Raw genomic sequence first — 27,570 nt, 5'->3', positions numbered from 1 at the left:
ACTGATTCCAATAAGAAAAATGCTGAATATCAGATCTGATAACCCGCCGACCGACAGTATACACATACATGTAAATATATGTATTATCTACTTCTACTTACATTTGTTACTTAAGTACATTTGATATCAGATGTTTTCAGACTTTAACTCAGCCATTATGACTGTAAGTGTCTCTCACTTTTACCAAAGTAATATTTTTATGATATCTTTACTTTTACTCAAATATGGGTTTTGGGTACTTTTTTAAAACACTCAAAAGTTATACTAACACTGGCCTTCAAAATTGAGAGTTACAGCAGAAGAAAGTAGGAGAAAGCGCCACAAAATGAGTAAATGGGTAAAAATGGGTACATAAGGTCGCAGGGCACAACCAGTGCTGTCCATATACCTTGTGTGCAAATTAGTGTGGCAAAACCCAAACTGTTTTTTAACAAAACTTTAAAATATGACACTCATGGATTAGATTAACGTCTGTTTTTGAGGGATTTCAACTGGAATCCCCCTCACACTAACTGGAATCCTCCTCACACTTACTGGCTTAGAGTTTTAATTATTTTTCCTGAACTGGTTTTGAGATTTCTGTCCAGTCTCCTCATGTTTGGCAGCTATTCGTGCGGTCTATGATTCAGCTCTTGCTTTGGAAAAGAAAAATGGAAGGAAAATTATTTTTCAAAGGCCCTTTACGATCACAACAAAGCTCACTTTCCATCAGATGTACAATTCTTCATTTTCTTATTTAATGGTTGTTACATCTGGCTACGGTAACTAAGCAAAGGTTTGGTTCCCAGAACTGTTGCCTGGATGGCACAACATGTCCGTGTGTGTGGCAGAGCTGCAGACCTAATTGACGAGAGGACGAATAAATACATGACCAGGCAGGTCTTGTGTTGTGCTGATGCCTTGTGAATTTAATTCAGTGTGAGAACTGAGAAATTGTACGTTACAGGATATTGTAATGATTACTCTGTTGTAGATGCTGTTGGCCTAATTAGTCATTCTGATTAACTTTACGATTGTCTGGAAATGTGTTCAATGTGCTAGCCACACCCTTTTCTGTGCTATTGGTCACCTCAGCAAGGTGAGTGCATGGTGCCACCTCAGACGTTGTAATATTCCAAACCCTGCCAGTCACCTCTGTGGCCGCAAACTGTGTGAGAATACTATTTGAATGACATGCATCTAGTATGCAAAAATATGAACTTCTGCTGGCTCTCTCTTGTGCCACAACCTTTTCTTATTTCTTCAATTAAAATGCACTGAAGCAACTCTGCTGTGTGGTAATACTATTAACACAGCTTTGAAAAGGAAATGTTGGAATGTACAAGATTGCATTGTCATTGTAATAGAGGCCATCCTCTGATTGGAGTTCACCCAAACATGCTGATGGATGAATTTTTCGTAGTCCACGAAACATATCTGGAGCTTCACAGCACAGTCGCTCCTAAATAACTAAAGTAGATGGGGACTTATTTTAAAACGTATAAAAAGAAGGAAAAAAAAGAAGAAAAACAACATAAAATGGCTCCATCTCGGGCCTCCAGAGCTTTGGATTATGCTGGACGAGCTGTATGGAGCCAATTTATGTTTTGTTTGTTCTTCTTCAGTTATTTCTTTAACGTTTTAAAAGAGGTCCCCATCTACTTCAGCTGTTTAGGAGAATGCTGCAATACTGTTTTGCTGTGAAGCTCCAGAAATGTTTTGTGGACTACGAAGCTTCACCCAATTTTCCATTGGCATGAGGGTATGTAGATAATAACTGTTTTTGAACTTATCCTTTAATTCTTGTAGCTCATTCCTGGACAGAATAAGAACCATGATCCAGCTGACGCAACAACTACAGGCTGAGGTACTGAGCATGTATGTAAACTCACAGAACGTATTTCGTGTTGTTACACAAAACAAGTGAGAAAAATTAAGATTCCTACAGAGAATTAAGGAGGTAATGCCTTTGTAGTGTCTTTTACATGATCTGTTGCTACTTTTTTGGGGGGGGGGATCAATCACACGGGAAGGACGGCAGGGTCAAACACTGATTGGATCAAGCAGTGCAAAGACACTGCTGGCAGCCATCAATACCTCAAAGTAATGAAAGCTGAGACAAGGCTCCTAAATCTTTCCTCTCATTCAGACATCTCCTGAGGAAAGCTGCCAAAGGGGGCCACATTCATCGGTAAACAAAAGGTCATTTAATCCAATGTCCCGGTCTTTGTGTAGCACACATCAACTGTCTTTGCTGGTATATCTTAAAGTAGATTAGTGGGCTGCTCGATTTAATGTTTAAGGTGAATCTGAGACTTAACAAGATAAGCATGATAGGAATAGCTTGCCAGCAGTATTAGCTGACAAGCTTTTTGTAGCAGCACTGTTTTCAGTTTCATATTATACACAGGCATATTTGTATTTGAAGCCACCAATTTACAGTATTTAGTGGCACAATCCTCCACAGGATGGGGGGCTGAGGAGATAAACAGATGTGAGCCTGAAGACTTCCTCCTTCAAACTAACAGGAAGGAGTCCATCTCCATTTTGTGGAGGACGGGGCTGTTGGTTCAGCACGGGGGCACATGCAGTTCCTCTTAATTGGAGTCCATTTTCCCCTTTTGTTGTTGTTTTAACAGTTTCAATTCCTTTTACCAACAGCATGCACTGTACTCACACTGTATTCATGCTCTTCAGAGTGTCTCAAATGCTGAGTTTCCTTCTCGTGTCTTGATGCTTCTATCAAAAGGCGACAGTAATGACGCTGTGTGGTTTCCTGTTTACTCTCTACTGGTTTGCAATGACAAAAGGAAGTGCTGATGGCGCCCTAACATGTCAGTGTACTGCAGGGTTAAAGTAAAAGTTCTCTCTCTGTCTCCACCTCCTATTTCCATTTCACATTCTCACAGTAAGGCTGGTTTAAGTGGTTTAAGCAGGGAGAATACTCAATAACTTATATTTGAAAATGCCCCCACATGAGTTCCCATTACCCAGGAAGTCTGCCCACAGACCTCGGAGGTTTCAAAGGCTCTGTGTCTGTCAAAAGAAAAACAGTGTGTATAAGAAGAGAGCAGCAGCCCCACCAATATAAGTCTTCTGGAGGACAACCGTGTGGTGAAATCTCCAAACTTCTACAGATTTCTCATTCAGCATGAATCACCACAGTGCTTTTACCTCAAATGAAATCTTGCATCATCCTCAACATGCCTGGCTGATCAAATTACACAGAGAGTCACTGAGATGAATGCCAAGTTTTTGTTACAGACAAAATCATGCTATTAATGTTTAACTTGACATTTTGACTTGACTAGGATATACTGCTGTTTCTCAAGCCTCATTTAAGTTTTATCCCTCCGTTTCGAAAGTGGAGGGATTCAGCTCTCATTTAGCCAGAGTGGGTGGGTCTGTGTATTAGTTATTTTCAAGTAGGAACACATCATTGAGAAACTATTTCACCCGCTCACTCAGTCCTTCCAGGATCTTAACTGGCAGCTTGACTTTTCTGGGAATCTCTGGCAGACCGGTTAAAAGTGACTCTTGTGCTCGAGCAAAAATGAAACACAGACCATGTCCTTATACTCCAAAAAGTGCTTTTTTTACATTTGAAGTAACTGGAAAAAAAAATCATCCATCTTCAGGAGAGCAAATGTACAGTAAAAAAATCTGTCATTGTGCACTTTTGTCAACACATCAACATGTCATATACACCATTTCCACACAGACACTTAAAAGAATGTGTCCAAATCAGGCTGCAACACAGTCAAACTAAAAGTCACTTTTACGGGAATCACAGGAGTGCTTGAGAGTTCGTCAGCATGTGTTTGGTTGACTCCTCGGCACTTTGCACCTTCATGTCTCTGGGGAATGTGACAGTCTCATTCTGTGCGTACCACTGGGTACCATCTTAGACAAAACCATAGACACTGCGAAGAGTGACTGGTAGATCAATGAGGAGACTCTTAGCCCTCCAGCAGTTCAGGAGAGGTGAAGGAGAAGTTACGAAACTCCTCCTGGTTGATGGAAGGGATCAGGGGTTCATCAATGGGCGTGAGGTTCGGCTCTTCCTGAGTGAAATCTGGGTCGAAGTTATTGACGTCCTCTGGTGCTTTCTGGAGGGGGATAATGAGGAATTGTTGAGCATCTTTATAATCAATTATACACACACAATCGCGCCATCAATGTCATGTCATTCATGTGACTTACGATCCTGGGCTTGAAAGGTGGCTCAATTTCTCTACGATTCAGCTTCTCCCAGTCGATGCCAGCGAAGAAGGCGTGGCTGGTCACGGCGCTCTCTCCGCCCTCTGAGGCCACACAGCCCAACCGCCGGGCCGGGTTTTTGGTCAAGAACTGTAAAAGTGAGATGTAGTCTGGTGAATAGGCCATGTGGTGCCTTATGAACCAATAAAAGACTTTTAAAATCAATACTTTTCAAAAAAATCTTGTGAAAGAAAGTTAAATTAAAGGTTGTATGATGGAATTTGTGCTCTTCCAAAAGACAGTTTTATTCAAATGACTTTAAAACGAATGAGGATTTCTTTGTTTAACTAGGGGGAATAATTGGAGTTGGCATCGGCTATCAGCCAAATTGTTATTTTAAACATTGTGTCAGCCCAGAATTCCTCCCTAGTAAATTATGGATAAAGATATGTAAGATAAAACAAGATAGGATGATTATTTTCTGATCTGTACAAAGTGGGGAAATGTGGTGCATGTTTATAAACTAGATCAGACCAGAAATTTTTTTGGAGTAATGCCAGGACGAAATCCAGTCAATCCCCGCCTCCAAACTCATAAAAGAACACACCCTAGATTGTGTCTAGCACCTCCCATGATGTTTCAGTCGGTAAGAGTTCAGCCAAGTTCAGTAAAAGTGCAACTAAGGTGTCTCCACTTCCTGCTATTGTGCACAATAAAACAATAGAGCAGTGGATCACCTGATGAACTCCAAGTGTGTCTCTGCCACAAAAGTAGTGGAAGGTGACAGAGGCCGGAGGGAGAGGCCCAAACTAAACAAACTTTAAATTGAAAAGCTTTGTTTTAACTTGCCTCTGGGAGGAAACTGAAAAAACAGATGTGCTTTTGGACAGCTGTGTCTTGGCTGTGGAGTTTGTGCACACCTCAGGGCTGGCGGTGACATTCAGACCAAACTAACGAGCCTCAATGTCCACGGTGACAGTGTCCAGATTTACCCGAGGACTTTTGAAAGATGAATATGTCTTACCATATGAGCTCCAAACACAATGAACAACCAGAGGCCTAAACAACACTCAAGTCCACAGAGAAAGCGAAAGTAGATCAGAAAGACAAACGAAGCACTAAAGGGGAGATGAACAAATGCTCTACTGTTGGTTTTGCATAGTTCAGTCCTTTAACCTACAAATCACACATGCCTCACACTGTTGAGCAATAGTCCCAAAAAACTTGCTGAAACCTGAATCCAGCTTGACGTCGGTATCGCTTGATACATCAAGACAGGGCAAAAAACATTACAGTTTAATGCTTATGCAGTTTATGTGCAGGGATTTGCAGCTGCGAGCATGACTTTGATGACGTGTTTTCTAACTAATGGGAGGAAGCGTATTAAAAAAAACACACCAGCACACCAGTATGGTCCTTGAAATGGAAATAAATGCGAGTTAGACAGACCAACAGGGGTCAATCAGTTCAGGAGCTTACAGAGCAGAAACCTTAGGAGAAACTATTCCACTGAAGTCGATGCCATCTTTCCATGGCTGCAAGTAAGCTGTGCCCTCCTCAGCACCAGACCTGCCATGTCAGCATTAGTGCACTAAGAAGCCGTTCTCCACGACACCAGCAGAAAGATAAAAAGCTTTCAGAAAGGAATACAACTACTGCTCTGTCCTTATTTCTTATTTTTATTATCAATGCTATCATTATATCTACATGTATAAGTCCAGTAAAACAATAGAAGGTGGCAAAGATGTATTTTATCTACAAGTCCTTTTCTATTTTGTGCTCTGCCTCATTTTCTAATAAAGAACCAAGGTCATTTTTGTTGAACTTTTATCTTATGGACTTTCATGGCAAGGGCAGGAGGGGATGGGTGGAAGAAACGCATGGAAAATGGAAAGGTAAAATGTTACTTTAAAGGTGCAATACGTAAGAATTTGAGTTTAAATCATTCAAAAAATTAAGGGAAATAATCAACAGAATGTGAAGAAATGAGAATTTTGAAGCTGTATCAAATACATCGATGTATTGTGTTGCAGAGGTGTCTACTTACTTACTTAGCATGCTAACCACCTAGCTCCAGACCATTCTTTTTTTATATAACACTCGGAGCTCCCAGTCGGGACAGCTAACAGCACGGCTAACTGAGCTAATAAAACTAGCAGCTACAATTAGCAGCAGTTAGTGGTTACTCTGGTAATATGCAGCCCCCTATTTGTTTGGAATATTAATTCAAGAGGTGGCCAATTCTTACATCTTGTACCTTTAATTGTACATAATATGGTTTCCATCTGTCCTTCAATAAAATAGATCATATAGATATTCTTAAATAAAGGGGATACTACTGCTAAAACTTTTGGTTGATTCATCAACAATTTTGACTGCATCGATCAATCAAAAAGTCACCTAGAAAGAAAATAAATAAATATTTGCTGGTTCCAGCTTCTGCAATGTCAAGGTTTAATTGTTTATATCAATGTCAATTGAACATCTTTGGGTTTGGATTGTTTGTTGGGCAAAAGAGGCCGTCGATAGGAAGTCACCTTGTGCTCTGAGAGAGTGTGATCGACCGTATGTACATTTTCCTGATACTTTATCGATTAAATGATTAATCGATTAATCAAAAATCGACAATAAAAAATAATCATTTGTTTCGGCCCTAATGAATAGCTTCATTTGATTATCAATATCAACCTGTCTAAAGAGTGTATATATGCAAAAAATCCAAATGACCTGACCAATGACCAGTTATTATTTTGTAATATTAAATTAATAATCATTCTTAACAAACCCAACACTGATCTCAACTCTATAGGTTAAACCCACATAGAACCCAGAACAACCTGACCACAGAACACCGTGAACATGCTCATAACAACAAGGAGATCCTTGCAGCGGATCAACCTTCAGTATAAATAGTGCAGCCGTGTTCAAATCCACTCACACCGACATGCATCTTTACGTAACATGTGACACAGACCACGAGGGGAGATTGGTCCAGTGCTTCCTCAAGCATGTTGGCATAATAACAAGGATAAGAGGAGGTGAACAGGGTGCAGAGAGTGGAGGAATGGAGGGAGGAGTTGTCGTGGTATTTATAGCGCGTGTGCTGTGGCTGGGCAGTGGACCATGCCTTAATATAGTTATGTAAGAGACCAAACAGCTGGTTGGCTGAGCTCCGTAGGGCTGCCAGTCACTCTGCAGTCAGAAAGCGTCAGTCATCCTGAAGGACAACAAATAACAAACCCTGATCATGGAAATCCAGAGCAAAGGTGTTCCCGCCTTTGGCATGTTATTTTATCACACTGCAGACACTTGGTATGCTGTCCAGGAATGCGGGGAATTGGTCTTTTAGTAAATGTTCACCAACTTATTGTATTTTCCCGACACTGGTCACAGATCCAGGAAGAAACTGATTTCCTCTATCAGTGTTTAAGTGATGATTTATAGACTTTTCCTCCAATTGTTGAACATGACAGAGGAAATCTTCTTTACAGTTGATGAATAATTTACTGTACGAATACAAAATGAAAACACTCACAGCTTTGAGTATGTTCACAGCCTCTGTGCTGAGCCAACCCGCATAAACAATGTCTTCATTGAGGATGGACTCGAAGAGGTCATCTTCATTTTCGGCCTCAAAGGGGGCGTGTCCCGACAGCATCTCGTACAACAGCACACCGAGAGCCCACCAATCAACAGAGGGCCCATACAGCATCTCCTGCAGGATCTGTGGAAACATGTCAAAGGCAGCATACCATTGAAAGAGCAGCACTAGAGAGAGCATTAGAGAGTCCCAACAGAAAACTGTGTTGGATTAGTGAGGCTACACTGAGGAGCGAGTGTTGAGGACAGCAAAGAAGTCTTTCATAAATCCAGACACACAGTCTTGGTCAGAGAAAAAAAAATCTCTCAATCATGAGGGAATATCTTAATCCCTCATTATGAAAACCCAGCACGCCTGTAAAGGGATGAGGGATCAGGGCTTGACAAGTCAACAGCACCATTCACAAGCTGACCTCGCAGGTACGCTGCCTTCCAGTTAGTCAGGAGGGAGTTTGGAGTGACGGGCAGTGACCGCAGTGTGTGTTTTTAGTGAGGTGGTGTGATGGAAAGGGGATGGGACTGGGAACTGCATCATATGAACTCAGTAGACCTGGGCTGCAGGAAGCCAAATGTGGATGAATTCATACTTTTTTCTGTAATATTATAAACTTAGATATATAAAAAAGCACATTTAGTTTCCCCACATTCCCCCAGCTAGTCCAACACAACAAGGTTCCATCCTAGGTCCGGTTCTTTTCTCTATACACATGTTTCTCTTCTGTAAAATAATACATTTCCTTCCATTGTTGCACTGATGACACACAGCTTTATCTCACCCTAAAACCAAGCAACCAGTCCAGTCTAGTCAGTTTCACAGACTGCCCTGAGGATAGGAAGTGTTGGACAACAGCTGAATAAAGGCAAATCTGAATTTGTCCTATTTGGCCCCCCTGACTCATCAAAGTGATTAACAACAGTCATGGCAACCAGTCCACACACGTCAAACCCCATGTCAGAAACCTTGGTGTGATGTTCGATTCCGCCTCATGTTTAATAAGTAAATTAATGTAGCAGTAAAAGCCATTTTTCCCCAACGTCGTACCATTGCCAAAAGCAGGCTGTTTCTCTTTTTCAAAGATTATGATGAAGTCATCCTCGCCTTTATATCCAGCCACTTGGACTGCTGCAACTCCCTGCACTAATTCACTGGAATTGGTTATACCCCTTTCACGCTGGCCCGAAAACCCACTAAGACCTGCTAATATCCTGCTTTTGTGTGCAATTGGGATTTAATCCCGGCTCAAATAATCCTGCAGTAGTAACAGGTATTTATCGCCTAATTTACTCGATGCTATGACATGTGTTGAAGCTAAGGCTGCTGGCTTGTTAATATCTTTAATCCGTCTCTGTCAGAGGTCAGAGAAAAAAAAAGCTTTCAATCATGAGGAAGCATCTTAATTCCTCATTATGAAAACCTAGCACGCCTGTAAAGGGATGAGGGGATCAGGATTTGACAAGCCAACAGCACCATTCAAAAGCTGACCTCACAGGTACGCTGGCCTTCCATCGTTCAGTCGGCGCTGAAGTAAAAGATATTTAAAAAGGTAAGCATTGGGTGTTGTTAGGTGTGGTCTGAGCCTAGTCAGCTGCCTGATCGGTACTGCGCATGTGCAACTCTCAACGGAGATCAGTAAGAAGCGAGATGTCTCACTCCTTAGCAACTTCTGTTATCAGCTCCAGAAAAAAACTGTGTCATATACAGATTATTATTGATTAAGACTTTTTTCAACAAGTTCAATGTCTTCTGGAAATAAATAATATTAGTTTGACTTGACTTGGTTTATGAAAATATCTATTTCACAGGTGTAGTGGATACAGGATCCAAATGTTTGTCATTATTAGTAGTTATGATTCTGTAATGAAAAGCTGTATGTTTTTTGGCACAAGTGTAGAAACTGACCTCTGGAGCAATGTAATCTGGGGTTCCACAGAAAGTTCCTGTGGCAGCACCTTCAAATATGCCCTCTTTGCACATGCCAAAGTCTGCCAGCTTACAGTGACCATCTTTGTCAAGAAGAACGTTGTCCAATTTTAGATCCCTGAAGGGAAAGACAAACAGAGAGAGAAACAGAAAATGAGATGAATGGAAAATAGTTAATGGCTGGAAGCCAATCAGCCACCAAAATCCAATTGTAGCCAACAGCTCCTGCTAAAATGACAAGTTTGAGTTCAGTCTTCTGTCACGCCCTGTCTGTGTTGTTTCTCCTTTAAACTGACAGAGGTAGAAATTTGTGGTGAGAAAAAATGAAAAGGTCTTCTGAGGACAGTGAAACGCCTGACAACTTCTTGACCATTAAATGGCAGCCAGGAAAAGTCAGACACAAGACGTTTCAGATGGCCACTTCAGTTGCCAAGAGGAAAAAAGTGCCCTGATGTCAATATTTATTCTGCTCCTAGGAGAAGCAAAACTTGACCTTTTGTTTGTTTTGTGTAGCACATTCATACAGCACAGTAAATCGGATTTGAATGAGATGTTCATGTAAGAACTATTCTCTTTCCATCAAGCTACACCCGCCAACCGTATCACTTGCTGATGCTCACAACTGAGCGGGAAGTACATATCAATGGTGTCTTCTTCGGTTGAGCTGTAACGTTAGCTAGCCTCTCGTCCATGAGTAGATGCAGACATCCTTCCGCATGGTGATGCAGCTGACGGTTGTAGTTCAATAGATAGTTCTGACATTAAACTGCTCACAACAAGGTCTGTGGATTATCTTGAGTAACTGGGTCATGATTTCTGGAAAAAGACATTGCTGGTGAGTTCAAATGTGTATTTTTGGTGCTTTGAGTGCAGTTCAATTGTATTCGGATGGCAGACATCTCTACAGCTGATATCTCCAAAACTTAGCAACTCACACCAAAACAATTTTGATGGATAAACTGCACGACAGGTATGAGGACACATTTTCATTTTGGGGGGAACTGTCCCTCTAATACGATAAAATAAAATGTGTCAACCATACTGCAGAGCAACTGATTTTTTTTCTCTCTCAAGGAATAAAATAGAAAAAGGATGTTCAGTGATTTTCTCCAACAGAATGACAAATACAGGAACACAGACATTCTGAATGTAAAGGAGGAAGACCGAATGCTGGCCAGGCAACAGTGGTTTGGTTTGGATTAATCTGGTTTGCTCTTTTTTTACCGTAAGCTGACTCTGCAACAGTGACTCAATGCCCCTGGTGACTGTCGCTCGCAGCCCAACAAACAGGCCAAAAGACACGCATCATGACCACTCAGCCGTTCAGTACACAGTTTAGAGCATGTAAGGGCTTAGTGAACAATTAAATGGAGGCCGGCCACTATACATTTAAGTATGAATGTGTCCAGTCATGAAATGAATCCCTATCCCTGGCCTTTTTACTACCATGCTCTCATCACTGAGCTACACACGACCAAACATCAATATGCAAATAACCAACTGCAACTGGTGCTCCTGTACTCCCTCATCCACCCACATCACCATACTAGTCTGACTTACTCTGAATCTCTTTCTATGGGAAGTGGGTCAGCTGGGCAGAGAGGTATCCACAGTGACAGCTAATGCACCTGGAACTACGACAACATCTAGTTATTGAACTTTATCACACTGTAAAAACAACTAGCTGGGTGAGAGAGGGGGTTGTAGCAACATGAAAATTTCCAAAGAAGAGAAGAGGAAGTCCTGACAAACACTTTGACGCACTGACTCAATTTTTTTCTTTTTGTGGTTAGTGTTAGCGCACATCTGGACAAACGGCCTTCTGAAATTCATAGAAACAATGAGACTCAAGATTATAAGATAATGTCTAAAGGTTATAAAAGGTTTTTAATACTTTGATCCCTCCTAGCTTTGTTTGTTCTGTAATATAGCAGTGGGAGCAAAAATTAGACAATAATCTTTAAAAGCCTCACTGTTGATTGCATCCTGCAGACTTGTTAAATTGACTCCACACTAAATTGTTAAAGTCAGCCCGTATTGGTTCAGACTGAACTGAAATTAAGTCTTCAAATGTCAGTAGAGATGCAACGATTAGTCGATGAACCTATTAGTTAATTAAAAGAAAATGACCATTAATTAATTGTTTCAGTCATTTTTCATGCAAAAATGTCAAACAGTTGCCGACTCCAACATCTTAAATGTGAGGATTTGCTGCTTGTCTTTGTCATTTATGACAGTAAATGAAAAGTCTTTGGTTTCGGACTGTTGGCTAGAAAGAAAGTAGCAATCTAAAGATGGTCATTTTGGCTTCTGGAAATGTTAATGAGCCTTTTTCACAATTTTTTGACACATTTATAGACTCAACAATTAAATGCCCAGTGTGTGGGATTTAGGGGAAACTAAAAATTGTTGTGTTTTTGCTACCTTAGAATGATCCTTTCATACAGATAGGGGGAGTGGGTCCTCTTCCATGGAGTCTGTCATGTTGTACTGCCATGTATCAACAGAACAGACAAACTAAACACTGGCTCTAGAGAGGGCCTTTCACATTTTTAGCAGCCACCATATGGGAGGGTTAAAGGTGGGATATTCAGTTGGTTGCAATCTGCAACCTCACCACTAGATGCCCCTAAATCCTACACACTGGACCTTTCATCCATTATTTGTGAAAGTAACCAGCAGATTTGTCGATAATGAAAATATCATTAGGTGCAGCCCTGTATGTCAATAGCTCTATCACAAAACTAGATGTACTGTACTTTAAGTCATGAAAAATTGCAGATTGTTATTTCTTTAAACTTCAAGAAACATGATTACACTGGCATAAACTGAGAAGCTGCAAAGCACGACTTTGCCTGAGGCTAATAGAGCCACACAGAGATAACTTGTCAAGTCACAAGGGGACACACATATTACACAACACAGTTACTGAGGCTATCATTTTATTTTTAAGGAGGCAGCACGAGCTCTGCTCTTGAAACACTGGCCTGATGTGCAAGCTTCTATTAGGCTTGCTATTCTAGTTTTAGCATGCAAATTGCATGTGGCCTCTTAAGCTAGCAGTCATGCTATGTGGTGCAGGCTGACGAGGAACACACGGACCACTAAATATAACTTCAGGATTTAGTTCACATGATGCCTCCTTCCTTATCATCATGTACTGGCAGGAAGCCACTGTACTTCCTGCAGGTAGCTAACAGCATCCTAAAAGGGCCTTAAAGATTAGACTTACATATCTGATGCTGGAAATAAGCAATAACGTGGTTACAGTATACAGTTATATTATTAAAAGGGTAGTTCACACAAGATGAAAATTGTACCCATGCTGTTGTAGCGTGCACTCTATGGTAATCTGCTGTTACACTGTACTTGCTATCATATGTTTGGACGTGAGCAAGCACTGATAAAAATATAGGTAAGAATGAGCCTCAAAATGAATTTTTGTATGCACAGCGCAAGTGTTTGGCTGCAACACACTGTGCTACAAAGGTTTAATTTTTAAAATTTTTAATTTAATTTTCATTAGGTGAAAGGCATTGTTCTTAAAACAGTATGCCAGCAAAGTTAGACGATTTGCACAAGACAGATTAGGAAAATGGTCAAGACTGATGCAACAGAGGCCAAGACATAGTTTCCTGAAATGTAGTGCCTAGGGTTTATGGATCCAAAAATGGTGGATACTAAAATTTCCATAATGCAACTTCAGAGTGTCCTTTTAGTTAGACTGTCCTAGGACAAATTTTCTGCAATAAATCTGTAGTCTGCAAATCCAAACCGATATAACCCAGACTATATCATGTGGGGTTATTTTTTCATACTAAATAAAATATCATACATTTGTTTCCCATGTTGTGTTTCCCCCATGACTAGTAAACTGAGATTAATGATGTGTGTGGAGTGGTGTTTTCATTCAACAAGCAATCCATCATGACATTCATCCATCACAACTTGTTTTTCTTAAAACGGTTCAACCATTTGGGTGAGATATTTCCACATTTCCCTATTCTCATTAATTAAAATAGGACGGGATGTGCTGGATTTATACAGATTATGACATCTCAATAACAAAATATCTAGTTAAGATGGAGACTTTTACTAGACTATTACTTAAAATTCGAAATTGTCAGAATTGATTACCATGGGGGATCTTACTGTAGGTCAAATTTACAAGATCATGAGAATAGTACTCTATGTCAGTGTTCTTAGAACTCCCCTGAAATTGTTTTATAGGATTGTTCTATTGTTATGCATCATAATCGTTGTTTTATTATTCTTTTAGACTATACACTTGGATATCTATATATATATATATATAAAGCTTTGAAAACCTTTATGTGCAAAAGTATGTTCTCCTCTACTTGCAGATTGCCTTGTTATTTGTATTCCCTGACCTGTAAAGGATGCCTTTACTGTGCAGGAACATGAGCGCGGAGGTGATCTCTGCTGTGTAGAAACGTGCCCTCGGCTCTTCGAACTTCCTGGACTTTTGGATGTGGAACATGAGATCGCCGCCGTTCACAAACTCCATCACAAAGAACAGACGGTCCTGCAGAAAGAAGCGAGGAGATGACATTTACACATGTGCACAGAAACCACACCAGCCTCACAGAGACCACCCTGCGCGCATTATTAAACAGTCCAAGAACCCAGGAGCATGAAGATGGCTCCAAGGATGAACATGTCTGCTTCTCATAAATTTCACTTCTGCTTAATGGATTCCTGTGCAAATAACCGCAGTTGAAAGTCAGCGGGGCAAAAATAATACTGATCAAACCCATAAATCTTTCTTTCTCATTATAGGCGATGGTCGATATGTGATCAAGAAAATTAAAGCCTGGAGGGGAAAAAAACACTGGAGGAGAATGTGATGTAGAGATCTGCCCACTTCATCTTTCTGAAGGGATAAGGACATTCAGCCACAGCTGACTCTGTTTAACTGCTCTGTGGTTTGGAGTGGTCTGATATTTACCCTGAGATTACAGGTATAATGTCCATAATAATGTGCTGCACAAGCAGAGCAGCCAGCACGCTGTGTGTGGTCTAAGCTGTTATGCTGTGGGAATCTTTAAATCCACACTCAAACAGTTTCATGGTCCTGCATTTTGATTGATTCCTATTGAGTTATACATCTTAAAATACTAGTCATGTTGATATTTTAGCTCCAAAGGTGCTATTACCAATTTTATCTCAAAACGATGGTTCACTGTGGTGAATTTGGTCCTATTTGAACATTGAAGTAATCGCAGATGTCATTTCCCGGAGGAGTCATTTTAAATCCCACGCAGAGTTTCCAAAGTTTATCTATCCTAATTATTTTGAAAGATTCTCTCCAAACCACCGTAAACTTGATGAGTAAGATGTCTGGTGATGCAAGATTAGATTTAATGTAATGTTTAAAGACAAGCAGCCGGTGATAAATTGCTGTGTTGAAGGACAATTCATCTACGCCACATCATTTGCTTAAAAAAAAAATGTGTGCCCACTCCACCACACCACAGGCGCATCAAATTCCCCCCAATCATCCCCTCTTCCTCTCTTTATACTCACATTTTTCAAAACTCACACTGGAGTGAAGCTCAAATGGATGCAAAATTACTACAGTCAACATGTCATAATTCTAATAATTGCAATATAATTATGATAACATTTTGACCATTTCTAAAAATGTTTCCAGGTGCGTTCACAAGATAAATATCAAGTCATTTATAGAAACTACCTACTCAGGAAAATGGCGTCAAGACACATAAAAAAGTGAGGAGGAACTGTGGTGGAACAGAGTGGTTTTGTGTAGGTTTGAGTGGTCAGGGGAGAAGCTCCACTGGTTCATTTTTCACTTTGCACTGCTCTATTTTGATCCGAGGTGAAGTAGGTCAATAGAGGTTAAAACAACGAAAGCAGATTAGAAGTGTCCTGTCTATGCCAGGAAGAGGAGCCCTGCCAGCCGAGGCCCCCTCCCGCCCTCCCTCACACCCTCTCAGACACAAGACTGGGAAACTGCTGCCACCTGCTGATTAATGTACGCACTACAATGCTGTGTCTTAATTACACACTACAGATCAACTGTACACAAGACTGTGTCTCCAACACATCTAACTGTACCACTTTTGTGATAAATACATAAAGGTAAAGGACATTTATCATTTTGTATACTAACAGGAAACTATAGCAATAAAATGGCAACTTTGGAATGCCACTGCTGACTAAACTTTTCAAAGTTTTCCAAAGAAATAATACTCATTTGTCAGTTTTCCCCGAGGCTGCCACTCCTCTATCTGCTCTTATTTTTTAAAATTTTTTTGCAGTTGTAATACCTCTATTACATTTGTGCATCATAGTGTACAACAGCAGTGGATTTATTAGAAAGAGTGACTTTTCTTCAGTATACTTAAATTTTTCCAGTGTTAATACCCTTCTGTTATTTAGTATGTAGTAAAGTTGTCAATAGTACCGACACTTCAAATACTTTTTCAACACTACGTTTAAAACGATACAGTGTCTGCATTCGATAGTATCGAAAGTAGGTAAGCTTTAATAAAAAAAAACAAACAGATTTACAATCAGATTTTCAACCAAAGGCTTCACAGATATTAACATTATTACCAGTTTGTTTTCAGTGACTTTTTCTGTACTGACAGCCCCATGTTTGCAGTTTTCTTAATATTAAGAAAAGAAAAAATAACCTGTGTGTGCCTCTAACTTTTATTTTTTTATGCCACGGTATTGAAAGAGTTATCAAGTGTCGTTTTTTTTAATACTAGTATTGGAGCAAAGTTTAAAATTCTTATATTGTGACAACCTTGGTATGTAGGGTGGTTTAGAGTTTCACACTTGCATCCAGTGATAAACGAGCTCTTTGTTTACAAAGTAACCAAGTAACCTGTTAACACCACAACCTGTCTGAAAATTTTCTTCAGTAAGGCAAGGGAGACGGTTGTTTTCATAAAACTGTGCCTCATTACGTCTGGCACAGATAACCCCCACAATAAAACCTATTGAACTGTGACAAAAGTGCATGTGGGCGTATCTGTACTGACCGGTGTCTGGAAGCAGCAGTGCAGCTGTGTGAGGTAAGGGTGACAGCGGGCGAGCGACAGCACCCTCTTCTCCGTCATGGTACACTCCACATCATCGTCCTGCAAAATTATGTCCTTCTTCAACACCTTGACCGCGAAAACCCGATCATTGCAGTTTAGTTTCGCCAGCATCACCTACAGATATAACAAGCAGAGAGTATGATAGATGAGAATTCACAGGTTTTGTTCAAAGTCTGCATAACTTTGATACAAATCCTAATCAGAATCAAATCAGAATCGATAGGTTTTTTTATTCAAGCAAATAAATCTGGCATTAGAAAAGCTACATATGTTTCATGTTACAAAATAATTTTAAAATAGTTTATATTTCAGAAATTTTAATTATTTCAGAATTAAACTCCTCTTAATTAATGGCTCCACTAGTACACAAAATATATTCCCACGTTCTACAGTCTTCCTCATTTTTCACCTTGGTCATCATTTCATTACACAGAGCATTTCTCCTTTTTCTATCTCATCATTCCCACCTTGCCAAAGCTGCCCTTGCCAAGGACCTGAAGGAACGTGAAGTCTGAGATGCCGAGCCGAGGGTTCTGCTGCTGACTTTCGGTATCCTCCGTCCTTTCAGATGGCGCTCTAATCTGACCTGCACTTCTGGCCTGTCAGACCAAAAAAATAAATAAAACACCACTTAGATCAGCCTGATTAAAGCCATATTTCAGTTAAATTAGAACTTTTTCTGGAAACTCAGCCTTTGTACCAATGAGTTGCGTTTAGAGACCTCTCCAGCCTGCAGGCCCATCTCTGCAAGCTTATTGGCCAGTTCCACGCTGTTGACCCCACAGTTGGGAGCGACGTTGCCTCTGCAGCGGATGTGAACATTCATTTTACAGACTGAAGAGAGAAACCACACAGACAGGAAGACTATTTAGGACATCTGAGATCCTGATTTTGAGCGACAAGTGCTGACACGGGTCTTACTTTTACAGTGCAGCCCCTGCTTGACTATCCCCCACAGCAGGGAGCCGCAGTGGTCACAAAAGGTGGGCGACTTGTAGTTGTGGATGTTGAACTTGTGAGGGATGTTGATGCTGAAGCCTTGGGTTACAGGCTGCGGAGAAAAAACATACAGTAAACTAACCACTGTGTGGTGAAATTATGTGTTCAACCGTGCATGTACAGATTTAAAAATAAATCCGAATCATCACATAGTGTGTGCTGTGAGAAATGTTTAGTTCCTGGTTTTTGTCATAGTGGGACCTGGTCTCAGTTTATTGCTGCATTTGCTTCTCTCTGAATTTCCCCAAGGAAGAGAAACTTGTAATGCTCAGCAAAATATTATAAAACAAGGCCATAAATGACATGTTCCAATGCTAAAATAAGCACATACGTATTTATGGAAGCATGAAAATGCTGCAAGCATGTATGGAAAAACAGATAATAGTATAGTGTTCTGGCTCAGTGACCAGAACTCAAAAACAGGAACATGTACAGCCTGCTGATCACAGCAGGTGTGTGTGTGTGTGTGTGTGTGGGAGGGGGCTGTCAAACATGTCTGCTATCTTTTGCATATCCTGTATTACTAAGAAAAAAGAAAAATAATGCTAGAATGTAAATCAATAAATAGAATTCAATGCCGTAGATATGAAAGTGTACACAGTATGATCATCTTCAAATATTTTCATACCACGGTAAAAAGATGGAATTCAAAATGAAAATGAGGTACCGTTCAAACTCTGCCATGTAAAATTAGCATATCACAAGTCTATAACAACTATGCACAGCAATTTGATAGCGAAGCACCCAGAAGGTGGTGTGTGCATGTATGTCGGGGGGTAAATCTTAAAACTTAGCCGAATAGTTCCCAATGAATATCGGATATTACTTCTGAAACTACTCCTGAAACACTGATCACTTTCTTATTGATCTGATGGTTTGTTGAGATGGAGAAACCTGCTGTCATAACTTATATTGTTGTCTAACAGAGAGTGATGTCGAGTGGTCTTACCTGTTCTTTTGTTGACTTCTTCATCCGCGGACACACAGTGACCACATGCTGGTGGCATCGTTTGTGAACCACACAGGTACACACTGAGATAACAAACACTCAATGTCAAATTTGTGTCTTTATGTTTAAGGAACTGTGTGAAAAGACAGAAAGAGAAAACAAAGTCCCCTCACCTTGGCACTGGTAACCCTGTTTTCCAAAAACACCCCTATAAACAGAGAGAGACACAGTCAGATACAGTTTACAGACCACACAGACACATGTGGGCAGGAGTGATCCGTCACTGCTCATCTCTCTCACCAGATGAACTCTTTGCAGTGAAAACAGAAGGTGGGTTGACGGAGGAAAGTGGACATGAACTTGTGCCCGTTGACCTGGTGGATTCTCCGTCTGACAGCCCCCTGCCGCTTCCTCGTAAATTGCTTATAGGTCTTCTCTTTCACAAGGGCGTCGTCTGACAGAAGAAATGAGAGATAAAAGTTTGTGTTCAAATATCAGGAGTGAAACAAAAGCTGCAGTTAAAAAAATCTGAAATAAGCTCATCCCTAGACCCAATAGCATAAGAACTTTGGTTTGCAAAGGGTTCACTGTTATCATATTGTGGGACTTTAAAGCAGCTATAAGTAATATTTCTGTATTAAAAATGGATCACATCACCACCCGTATGTGAAAGGGGTCACTCGCAATGACAAATCCACAAAGAATTGTCACCCAGCTCATCTGTTGTATCGCAACTTTCAGCTCATCATTTTAGTTTTGTGACCTACAACTTTACTGTTATGGTTCACTCTTTCTCTCAGTGGTCTCTGGGATTTTTGGCAGCTGTTTTCAGCTCATAAGCACCCACTAAAACCACTCTATGTCACCTGCTCAGGACCAATCAGTAGACAGACAAGTTAGCGACTAACTGGTGAATACAGTGGGAAATTTTGCAGCGTAAGAGCCAGATATTTGACAAAGGTGTTGGTACAGACCTCCAAATAACTGCTACCATTTTTTCCATATTCACTGAATATGAAAATAATTAGATTTTGGCTGAGAAGTTTGCCTTGTCGACGTGAAAGGTGTTAATATGTCAGTGTTCAGAAGTTCACAGCTTGCTATATATTTCAGGTTTAAATATTGTGAATCAAGAAAAATAATCAATTTTGTTGTATAAATTAGCAACTGATGGTTTTGTAAATAAAGCATGAGCAAACAATGACAAATAACAATGTCCCATAACTCAAGTCGACATCTTCATATTGCTTGCTTTGTCCAACCGACAGACCAAAGATTGCTGTTATGACTTTTACAAATAAAGTGTGACGAGCATTTAACCAGACAGAAGACAAACATGTAACTAACTGCCATCAGACTAACGTAAAGGGGCTCAAGTCTGAGAACTTCAAGTCTGAGTTCCCCAGGTTGAACATTTCCTGTTTGACTTGATGCTACAAATTATACGATCATTTGACAAATGATTTTTCATACCTAAACAAACTGTTACCATTATCAGAAGAATATCACCAATTAATTTTTCTCCGTATCATCTGACCCCCACTGTGACACGGCAAAAGTTTTCATGCCACAGTAAGGCTTTAGTTTTGTTAAATTAATGACATTTATTGCTTTCACTTGACATATCAGAATGTGAAATGAGATGAACTAAAAGACAGAAAATTAAAAGAGGATGAACAAAATTCCTTTAAACATTATATTATGTAAATTCATATATATATATATATATATATATATATATATATATATATATATATATATATATATATATATATATATATATATATATATATAATTTAAGCTTTGTGCGTATTTGCGAGGTTTGGTTTGGCTCTATGTGTTCTAGGTCTAAGTAAGTGTAGTGAAGCTACTCGTGAGTTGAAAACCACACACACATTATGGAAACCTGTGTGCTGAGCCCCCGCCATCCCCCTGCAAGCAACACAAATGCGTGTTTGTGGTTGAAGTGTGAAAGAGGGGCTTTACATTAGAACTAAGTTCGTGTAAGATCATATACAAGTACCGTGTTTTTCTCTGTGAAAGGTCACATGTCTATCAGACAAATGGATCCATTTGTAGCGTCGCGCCAAATATTTTCCCCAACTACAAAGATTTTAGTTTCATTTTTCTTCAAATGTTTTCATGAAAATAAAGTTTGAAGTGCATAATGACTAATAAAGACTTAATTAAAATTATATTGTTATGATGGAACCATAAGGTGTTTGTCAGACATAATGTAGGTGAGAACCTTCATTTAAGCTGTAAATTAATTACATAATAATACATTAATATACATCCAGTATATTTAAAAACAAAAAATGTCATGTGTCTCATAAGAGGATGAAATGTTAGTATTTCATGAAGTTTATCAAGCAGTGAGGCGTGATGGTGGCAGATTAAAAAAAAAGGAACTTAACAGAAGGCAACTAGCCACCAGCTGACAGGACTCCTGCTTCTAAAGACCTCCAAACATCACTTCTCGCTCATTTTAATTAAAAGGCTTCATCTCATTGGTTACAAGACCATGTACACGTACTCTCCAGACGTCCTCAACACTGACATGCTCTGACGTTTGAAGAAAGCAAACGAGCATACGTGAAACATACCAACCTACTCAAGTCACACAGAAACATGTGTGCATACCTGTTCTCTGAGCCTCTTATTACATGGCTATACATGGATCAATTTTCATTATTATTCAAAACGGTGCTTTTCAGACTAAGAGAAACAAGACAGGGACAAACTCTGCTATAGCAGCAAATCTATCGCAGCCTTACCATCAGTGAAGGACCCAGTGAGGGCAACATGGACGTAAACCTTGCCCTCTGGTTCCAAGTCCATCTGTAGACAAACAAAACACAATGTTATATATCTGCATACTTAAAATAGCTAAACAGAAACAGTAGACAGATATTAACACTCACCACATTTCAAAAGTATCTAACAAACATATACAGCCCAAACTAATATATATTAAACAAAACGCAATTCAGGAGAATGGCACATTTGATGCTTTTGAAAATATATTTGAAATGTAGAAAGTGAAAGTTGTTAATAAAAAAGGCATGTGAGAAAAGGTATCTGACATTTGAGCCTCAGTCCTTCTGCTCTGGTATAGGTATGTAACTGCATATGTTTGGCATTCCTCAGTGTGTATGTAATGTCAGAGGAATTTGAACAATGTGACGGAAAGACAACGCAGCAGGTCTGGCAGGTTGGGCTTGTTGCAGAGGCTGTGGTGATGCTCAGCTGTAAGTGATGACTAACTAAATGTCCGAACACATACCGGAGACATACAGAAGTACAGCAGACAGAGCAAAATACTTCCTGCAGCACACGCTGAATGGAAACTTAGGTCACTCTATGCTGAAATAAAGATCTATTTATGTTACACACACACGCCAGCTGGAAAATACTGACTGCCCACGAAACAGTGACACATTTGGTGTCAACTGTGGCCACTCATTTAGTATAAAGCTTTCATTTCATGAAGGAGTTCATTTCACTTCAACTAAAACATCTGCACTTTTGTTTTCAGTCACCTGCTCATATCCTGTGTCTCAATCTACAGTCTAGACAGCAAGTTTGACTTGTCCACTGTGAAGACTTCCTCGGCGTGTTTGTTATCTTTGGTTTTTAAACCCTGTTTACTCTGGTCAAGCTTTAGAGAAGAGCTGAAAGGCTTGAACGCATTTCTGAAATTTCACCTGACGAAAGAAGCTCGACTGTACAAACGGAGTCCGAGCCTTGAAAACAATATTTATATGTACATATGTAGGTAGAAAGAATTACTGGCGATCTTTGTGTGACTTTCCCTCTGCTGAAGCTCACCAAAGAAAGACATCCTCATAAAACATAGAGGAGAATTCTTTGCTCAAAAGACTGTAATCTCAGAAGATAATTGATATTATATTGCTGACGTGATATCAGACTATATATCCTCTTAGATTTTGGGTAATGTTATAATGTGATATGACATAAGTGTTGTCATTTCCTTGTTTTAAAGGCTACATTACAGTAAAGTGATGTCATCTTTCTGAACTAAGCAGACTGCTCTACTTGTTCTAATACATGTCTTTACCCACTTGTCAACCAGTCCTTGCATTTCTGAAGTGTTATTGAATAGAGGCCGAACAAAACGTGATTTTTGGAGCCGATGCCAATATCGATATTTGTAAAAAACCCTCATGATGACATATCAGCCGATATACGCTCTTTTTTTGCAGTGACGCCTCAAATTATGGGAACTTGGGATCCTAGTACCATTTTGCATTTTAACAATACAATACAATACTATTGGTGTTTGCCCGCCATTAAGTTTGAGTTTTGGCCCTCCGAGGGGAAAAGTTTGGGTGCCTTTAGAATTAATTTCATCACAGAACGAGGACTGTGGATTTTTTTCTCCATCGCTTACATTTCTAATTACTATGTAAAGACAAAGGAGAAACAATTAGAAGAAACCACCTTCGTAGTGAGTACAGGCATGTGAGCATTATGTGAGACTTGAAAAAAATAGGAAACTACAGAACAGATCTCATCTAAAATAGATGGGTGGGTGATGGCGGCATGATTGTCAAGTTTAAAAGCAGAACATTTTAATGCTGTATCACAGAGAGAGGAGGAAGTTTGACTTTTTTTTTTTAGACACAGGGGATGGGGCCTGTTTCACTCGAGCACGCAGTACACTTGGCTGGAAAATGTCGAGGGGCCATATTTAACCCACTTTCAGTTTCAGTGCCATTAGGCAGACTTGATCGCTTCAAGTCCGAGAAACAACTCCAACACCACAGATGCCAGAGTAATGATTACTGGAAACTTATTGTGCAATTAAAAAACTCAAATAAATGAGTAATAAGTAACAAAGATGTCATTATGTTGTGCCATGGGGTGTTAACAAGTGGGAGGCAGAGGAAACTGTCTAAATGTGATGTCTCAGACAGATGAAGTCAGTCCTGATGATAACTTGAGTTGAGTCACTAAGAAATTCTGCAAAAGTTGAGCTTGAACCTTCAGCGATTTGTCAGGATTAAGGGCATCAAATTGGACAGAGTGCACAGAGTCAAGTGAACGCACTGAAAAAGGGTAAGTGAGAAGAAGTAGAGCACCTGGACAAGAGCCAACAGAAAGTGAGTATTTTAACAGTGAGCCCTTGAGCAGTGATCAGATGGTGGGAACGCTGTGATAAACAGCAGTGTGGGCGTGTGGAGGCTTGTGTCTCAGTCTCATGTGTGAAACAAACCAGCCCAGCATTTCTTCAGCGCAACAAAGCACAAAAAAAAAGACATTCACTGATCTGGCGGATAACAACTTCAAGCTTGTGTCTCAAAGTGAGAAAGGCAACTAATTACTTCTTCTAAATCTGCAAGCAGAGCTGCACTTTCATACCCACTTCCCCTCAATGCTTGGGGTCTTGGTAAAGGTGTGGGCACTCATCCTGCTCAATACTTTAAAATCTTAAATTCAGTCTGCTGGTTTGAGGTTAATTTTGCGATCATTTCTAATTACGTGTATTTCTTTAAGATGTATTTGCGCTATTGAGGCATGTGACAATATGAAAACTTAATTTCCAGCTTAGTAGCAATTCACGATATTATCCCCATAATCATCAAAATATTATTAAAACTCACTTTATCCTTACATTTTGTGAGGAAACAAATATTTTTTATTGCATCACAGATAGGACACACTTTTTATAGTGAAAAACAATCAAAGAATTTTAAATGAGCAACCATAAATCATAAAAGAAATCTATTTTGATAATTGATTATTCGATCATTTTGCAAGCAAACATGTCAAACTGGTTGCTGGTTCAGCTTCTTAAAAGTAAGAGTTTGCTGCTTTTCTTTGTAATTTATGTTTATGAAGTGAAGAGTCTCTGGGTTTTGGACTGTTTGTTGGACAAAAGAAGCAATTTGCAGACGTCGCTTTGGGCTCTGGAAAACATAGCATTTTTCACAATTCTTTGACGTGAAAACAATCAGCAGATTGATGAATAATGAAAATAACTGTTAATCTAGTTTCCTTGTTGTGTACTTTGTGGTGACGTGATGCTCAGACCACCGAATTGATTGAATTCTGAAACACAAAATCTGACTTAGAAACATTTCTAGTCAAAACAAGTCTTTTGCAGCAGGATCTTGCTGCTGCTGACCCACTGGGCGATTTAATTAACTTAAGGTTGACACATTGACACAGAAAAATGTGCTTTACTGACAAAAGTCTGTAGAAGAGAGACAGCTCTGTTGTGGTACGTAGTCGATACCACCTCAGACTGCTCCAGGCCTGGACAGGTTCAGATTACATTCATCGACACCTGCAGAGGCTTACAGTCCAAGAGGGATGAAAGTTAGTCAGAGGAGGGAAACTCCGGTTTGAAGGGGCAGTTTTCTGTTTGCGTTTGGCAAACACTGAGACGAATGTGATACTAAACATAAGACACTGAATCTGAGCTTTGATGACGTCCATTTTCTCCCTGAATTGTCAAGTGTGCATCAGGCGTAACGTTTAAAAAAGACAACCAGCACCCTTACACCTCAATCAACCGGGTATGGTTAACTTCTCACCCATGCCAACTTGTTGAAGCGTTGAGGGTTTTATCAACATTCATTTGTTTGTACAGGCAGGTCAAATGCTTTGCAAGCTCAAGAAATTAGAGACTGTTTGTGCAAACTGCAAGCAGAGTTAACACCTCGCCACAGCAGCGGTATGTGTGGTTTGAGACACCATTTGCTGATGATCACAGCAAATCTTCTAGGCCGATAAGCGCAAGACGTGAAAAGTTCAGGTCCAGCACTTGCTGTCCACGCAAAGACATGGACATGGGAATACGTGAGGTGTTTTTCTTGAAAGTAAGCCTGGTTGGATCTCCCGTCAGTGAGCTCAGCGAAGACAAGCAAGTGTTGATGTTTTCAGGCAGAAAAACAGGAGTCACTGTGTCACTCAAGACACGTGTAGCAACATCGCCCCAAGCTATATTCCATGTTTTGTTTCCTAAGTTTGCTCTCAAATCCTGATCAGCACGGTCAAATTCAGTACTACAATATACGATATTTCATAGGAACACTTTTTATGATGACATTTCTCAATGCTTTTTTTTTTATTTTCTAGTTAATCTGTTCCACTGTAATCTTCTTAGAAGTAAATGGGGAAGTACTATTAGCCTACTAATGGATGTATGTTGTAACAATAGATCCCTGTACCAGATAATAACCAAAACGAAGGATGTGATAAAGATTTCAGAGTAGCCTTGATATGGACGGATAAATCGAGGACTTCAATCACCATAAAAAAAATACACAAGCAAAGGCTTGGCAACTCAAAGATGGATCTACTGGCTCTTATTTTCAGGAGTGGATTACCATCAAGGCTAAGCCAGCCATTGCTCAGGGTCCCCAGGGTTGGTCGATATTGACCTCTCACAGATACATCTCTATTTTGTCATATATGCACTGACACAAAAGGCTTTTTAAAAGATTATAATGCAGAAAAAGATCCTTGGGGTGATTTATAATTATTAAATTCCCAATGAGGTTTACTGTTTCAGTGCAGTGATGTCATTTCAGAAAATAAAATATGCTTTTAAACTGTAAAATATCCCGCCTCCATTACATTATATCTTTGTCACAAGTGTTTGATAACCTCATTTGATGAATCGTTGCAAAAAAATGTGTGTACATCGGCCGATATATCGATATCAGAATTTTTGACGCTGTAATATCGTTATCGGCCCCAAATATTGAGTATGGGGCAACTCTAATCAATATCAATAATATGAATTTAGTCTTAATGTTATTGGTGTCTTGTTTTGAGTATTTATAATAGAGTCAATGAGCAATCACCTCATAAGATCAAATATTTCTCAACATAACCACAAAGAGATGAATCAGAGATGGCCTGGAACACCTGCTTGTCTTGTGTTTTAATGCAAATGTAGCACTACATTCAGATATTGAGTCATGACTCACTGCTTTTCAGTGTCCTGTGAATACATTAATGCGTTTAAGTAAATACTGTAGTTCAAGTATCAGCATTGGTGACTGTAGTACTGTAATTACTCAACACTGGATCGAAACCAAATTTTGTGGTGTCACCCACCCTTCCTCTCTGGGTGTGCCCCAGGACACCCCAATAGGTTAATCCGTCCATGTAGGAGAGGACATGGCTACATATTTGTTTTCCAGTTTATGCTTTGTACTCACCCATCCCTCAAAAGTCTCTCCTGTGTTGGAGGTTTTGATGAGGTCTTCAAACTGCATGATGCAGTTGGCCACAAAGTCATCATATCCGATTGGAGTGTCGTGGAAAACTGCCATCTCGATCTGTTTCCCGTTGTTCACGTTCAGGCAGAACTCCTCGTTGTACGTCGGCGAGTTGGTTTTCTGTTTGGTGTGAGTCTGTCCAATTTTGTAGTCGTCCACCTTCACCACAATGTACGGGTCCAGAGCCGGGGAGGCTTTGTTGAAGATGACAGAGTGGCGGAGGGAGAAGGTGGTCGGCTTCAGGTCCACAGCCTCGCCGATCCGGAGCTTCAGGTAACCGTTAAACTTCATTGTTTTTATCAAGGTAGCGACGTTAAAAAAAACAAGCAAGAAGCGACAAAAAAAAAAAAGTATTTAAAAAAGTATTCGCATTCACTTCACATCAGCACTTGACCAACAACAGTGCTGTAATGAACTCATAAGTATAATAACAAACACTCATCCCGGCTGACTGAAGTTCTGGCTGCACACCTTCCGCCTCACTGCTCGCTGCTCACTGTCAGCGCGCACAGACGCTGCTGTGTGTCGGTGTGAAGCTGCTTCAACAACTTTCAGTAAGTAGGAAGCCAC

The 27,570-nt window shown here is 39.9% G+C and overlaps 1 protein-coding gene across 1 annotated transcript; it reads right to left on the bottom strand.

The window, feature by feature from the left end:
• Positions 1-3,552: 3,552 nt before the first annotated feature.
• prkcha (protein kinase C, eta, a) lies at positions 3,553-27,532 on the bottom strand. The gene is made up of 14 exons (XM_073484092.1): positions 26,941-27,532; positions 21,520-21,583; positions 19,043-19,196; positions 18,916-18,950; positions 18,743-18,825; positions 17,716-17,845; positions 17,495-17,628; positions 17,262-17,393; positions 16,735-16,908; positions 14,092-14,246; positions 9,680-9,818; positions 7,715-7,903; positions 4,183-4,329; positions 3,553-4,088 (listed from the first exon to the last, which is right to left on the bottom strand). Exons 1-14 carry the CDS (start codon positions 27,289-27,291, stop codon positions 3,939-3,941), a joined length of 2,037 nt encoding a protein of 678 aa, XP_073340193.1. The 5' UTR covers positions 27,292-27,532; the 3' UTR covers positions 3,553-3,938.
• Between the last annotated feature and the right edge of the window lie 38 nt (positions 27,533-27,570).

The sequence above is a fragment of the Pagrus major genome, chromosome 16 (assembly GCF_040436345.1).
Source record: "Pagrus major chromosome 16, Pma_NU_1.0".
Classification (NCBI taxonomy): Eukaryota; Metazoa; Chordata; class Actinopteri; order Spariformes; family Sparidae; genus Pagrus; species Pagrus major.
The sequence above is the reverse complement of the archived record's forward strand: the minus strand, read 5'-3'. Positions and strand labels throughout refer to the sequence as shown.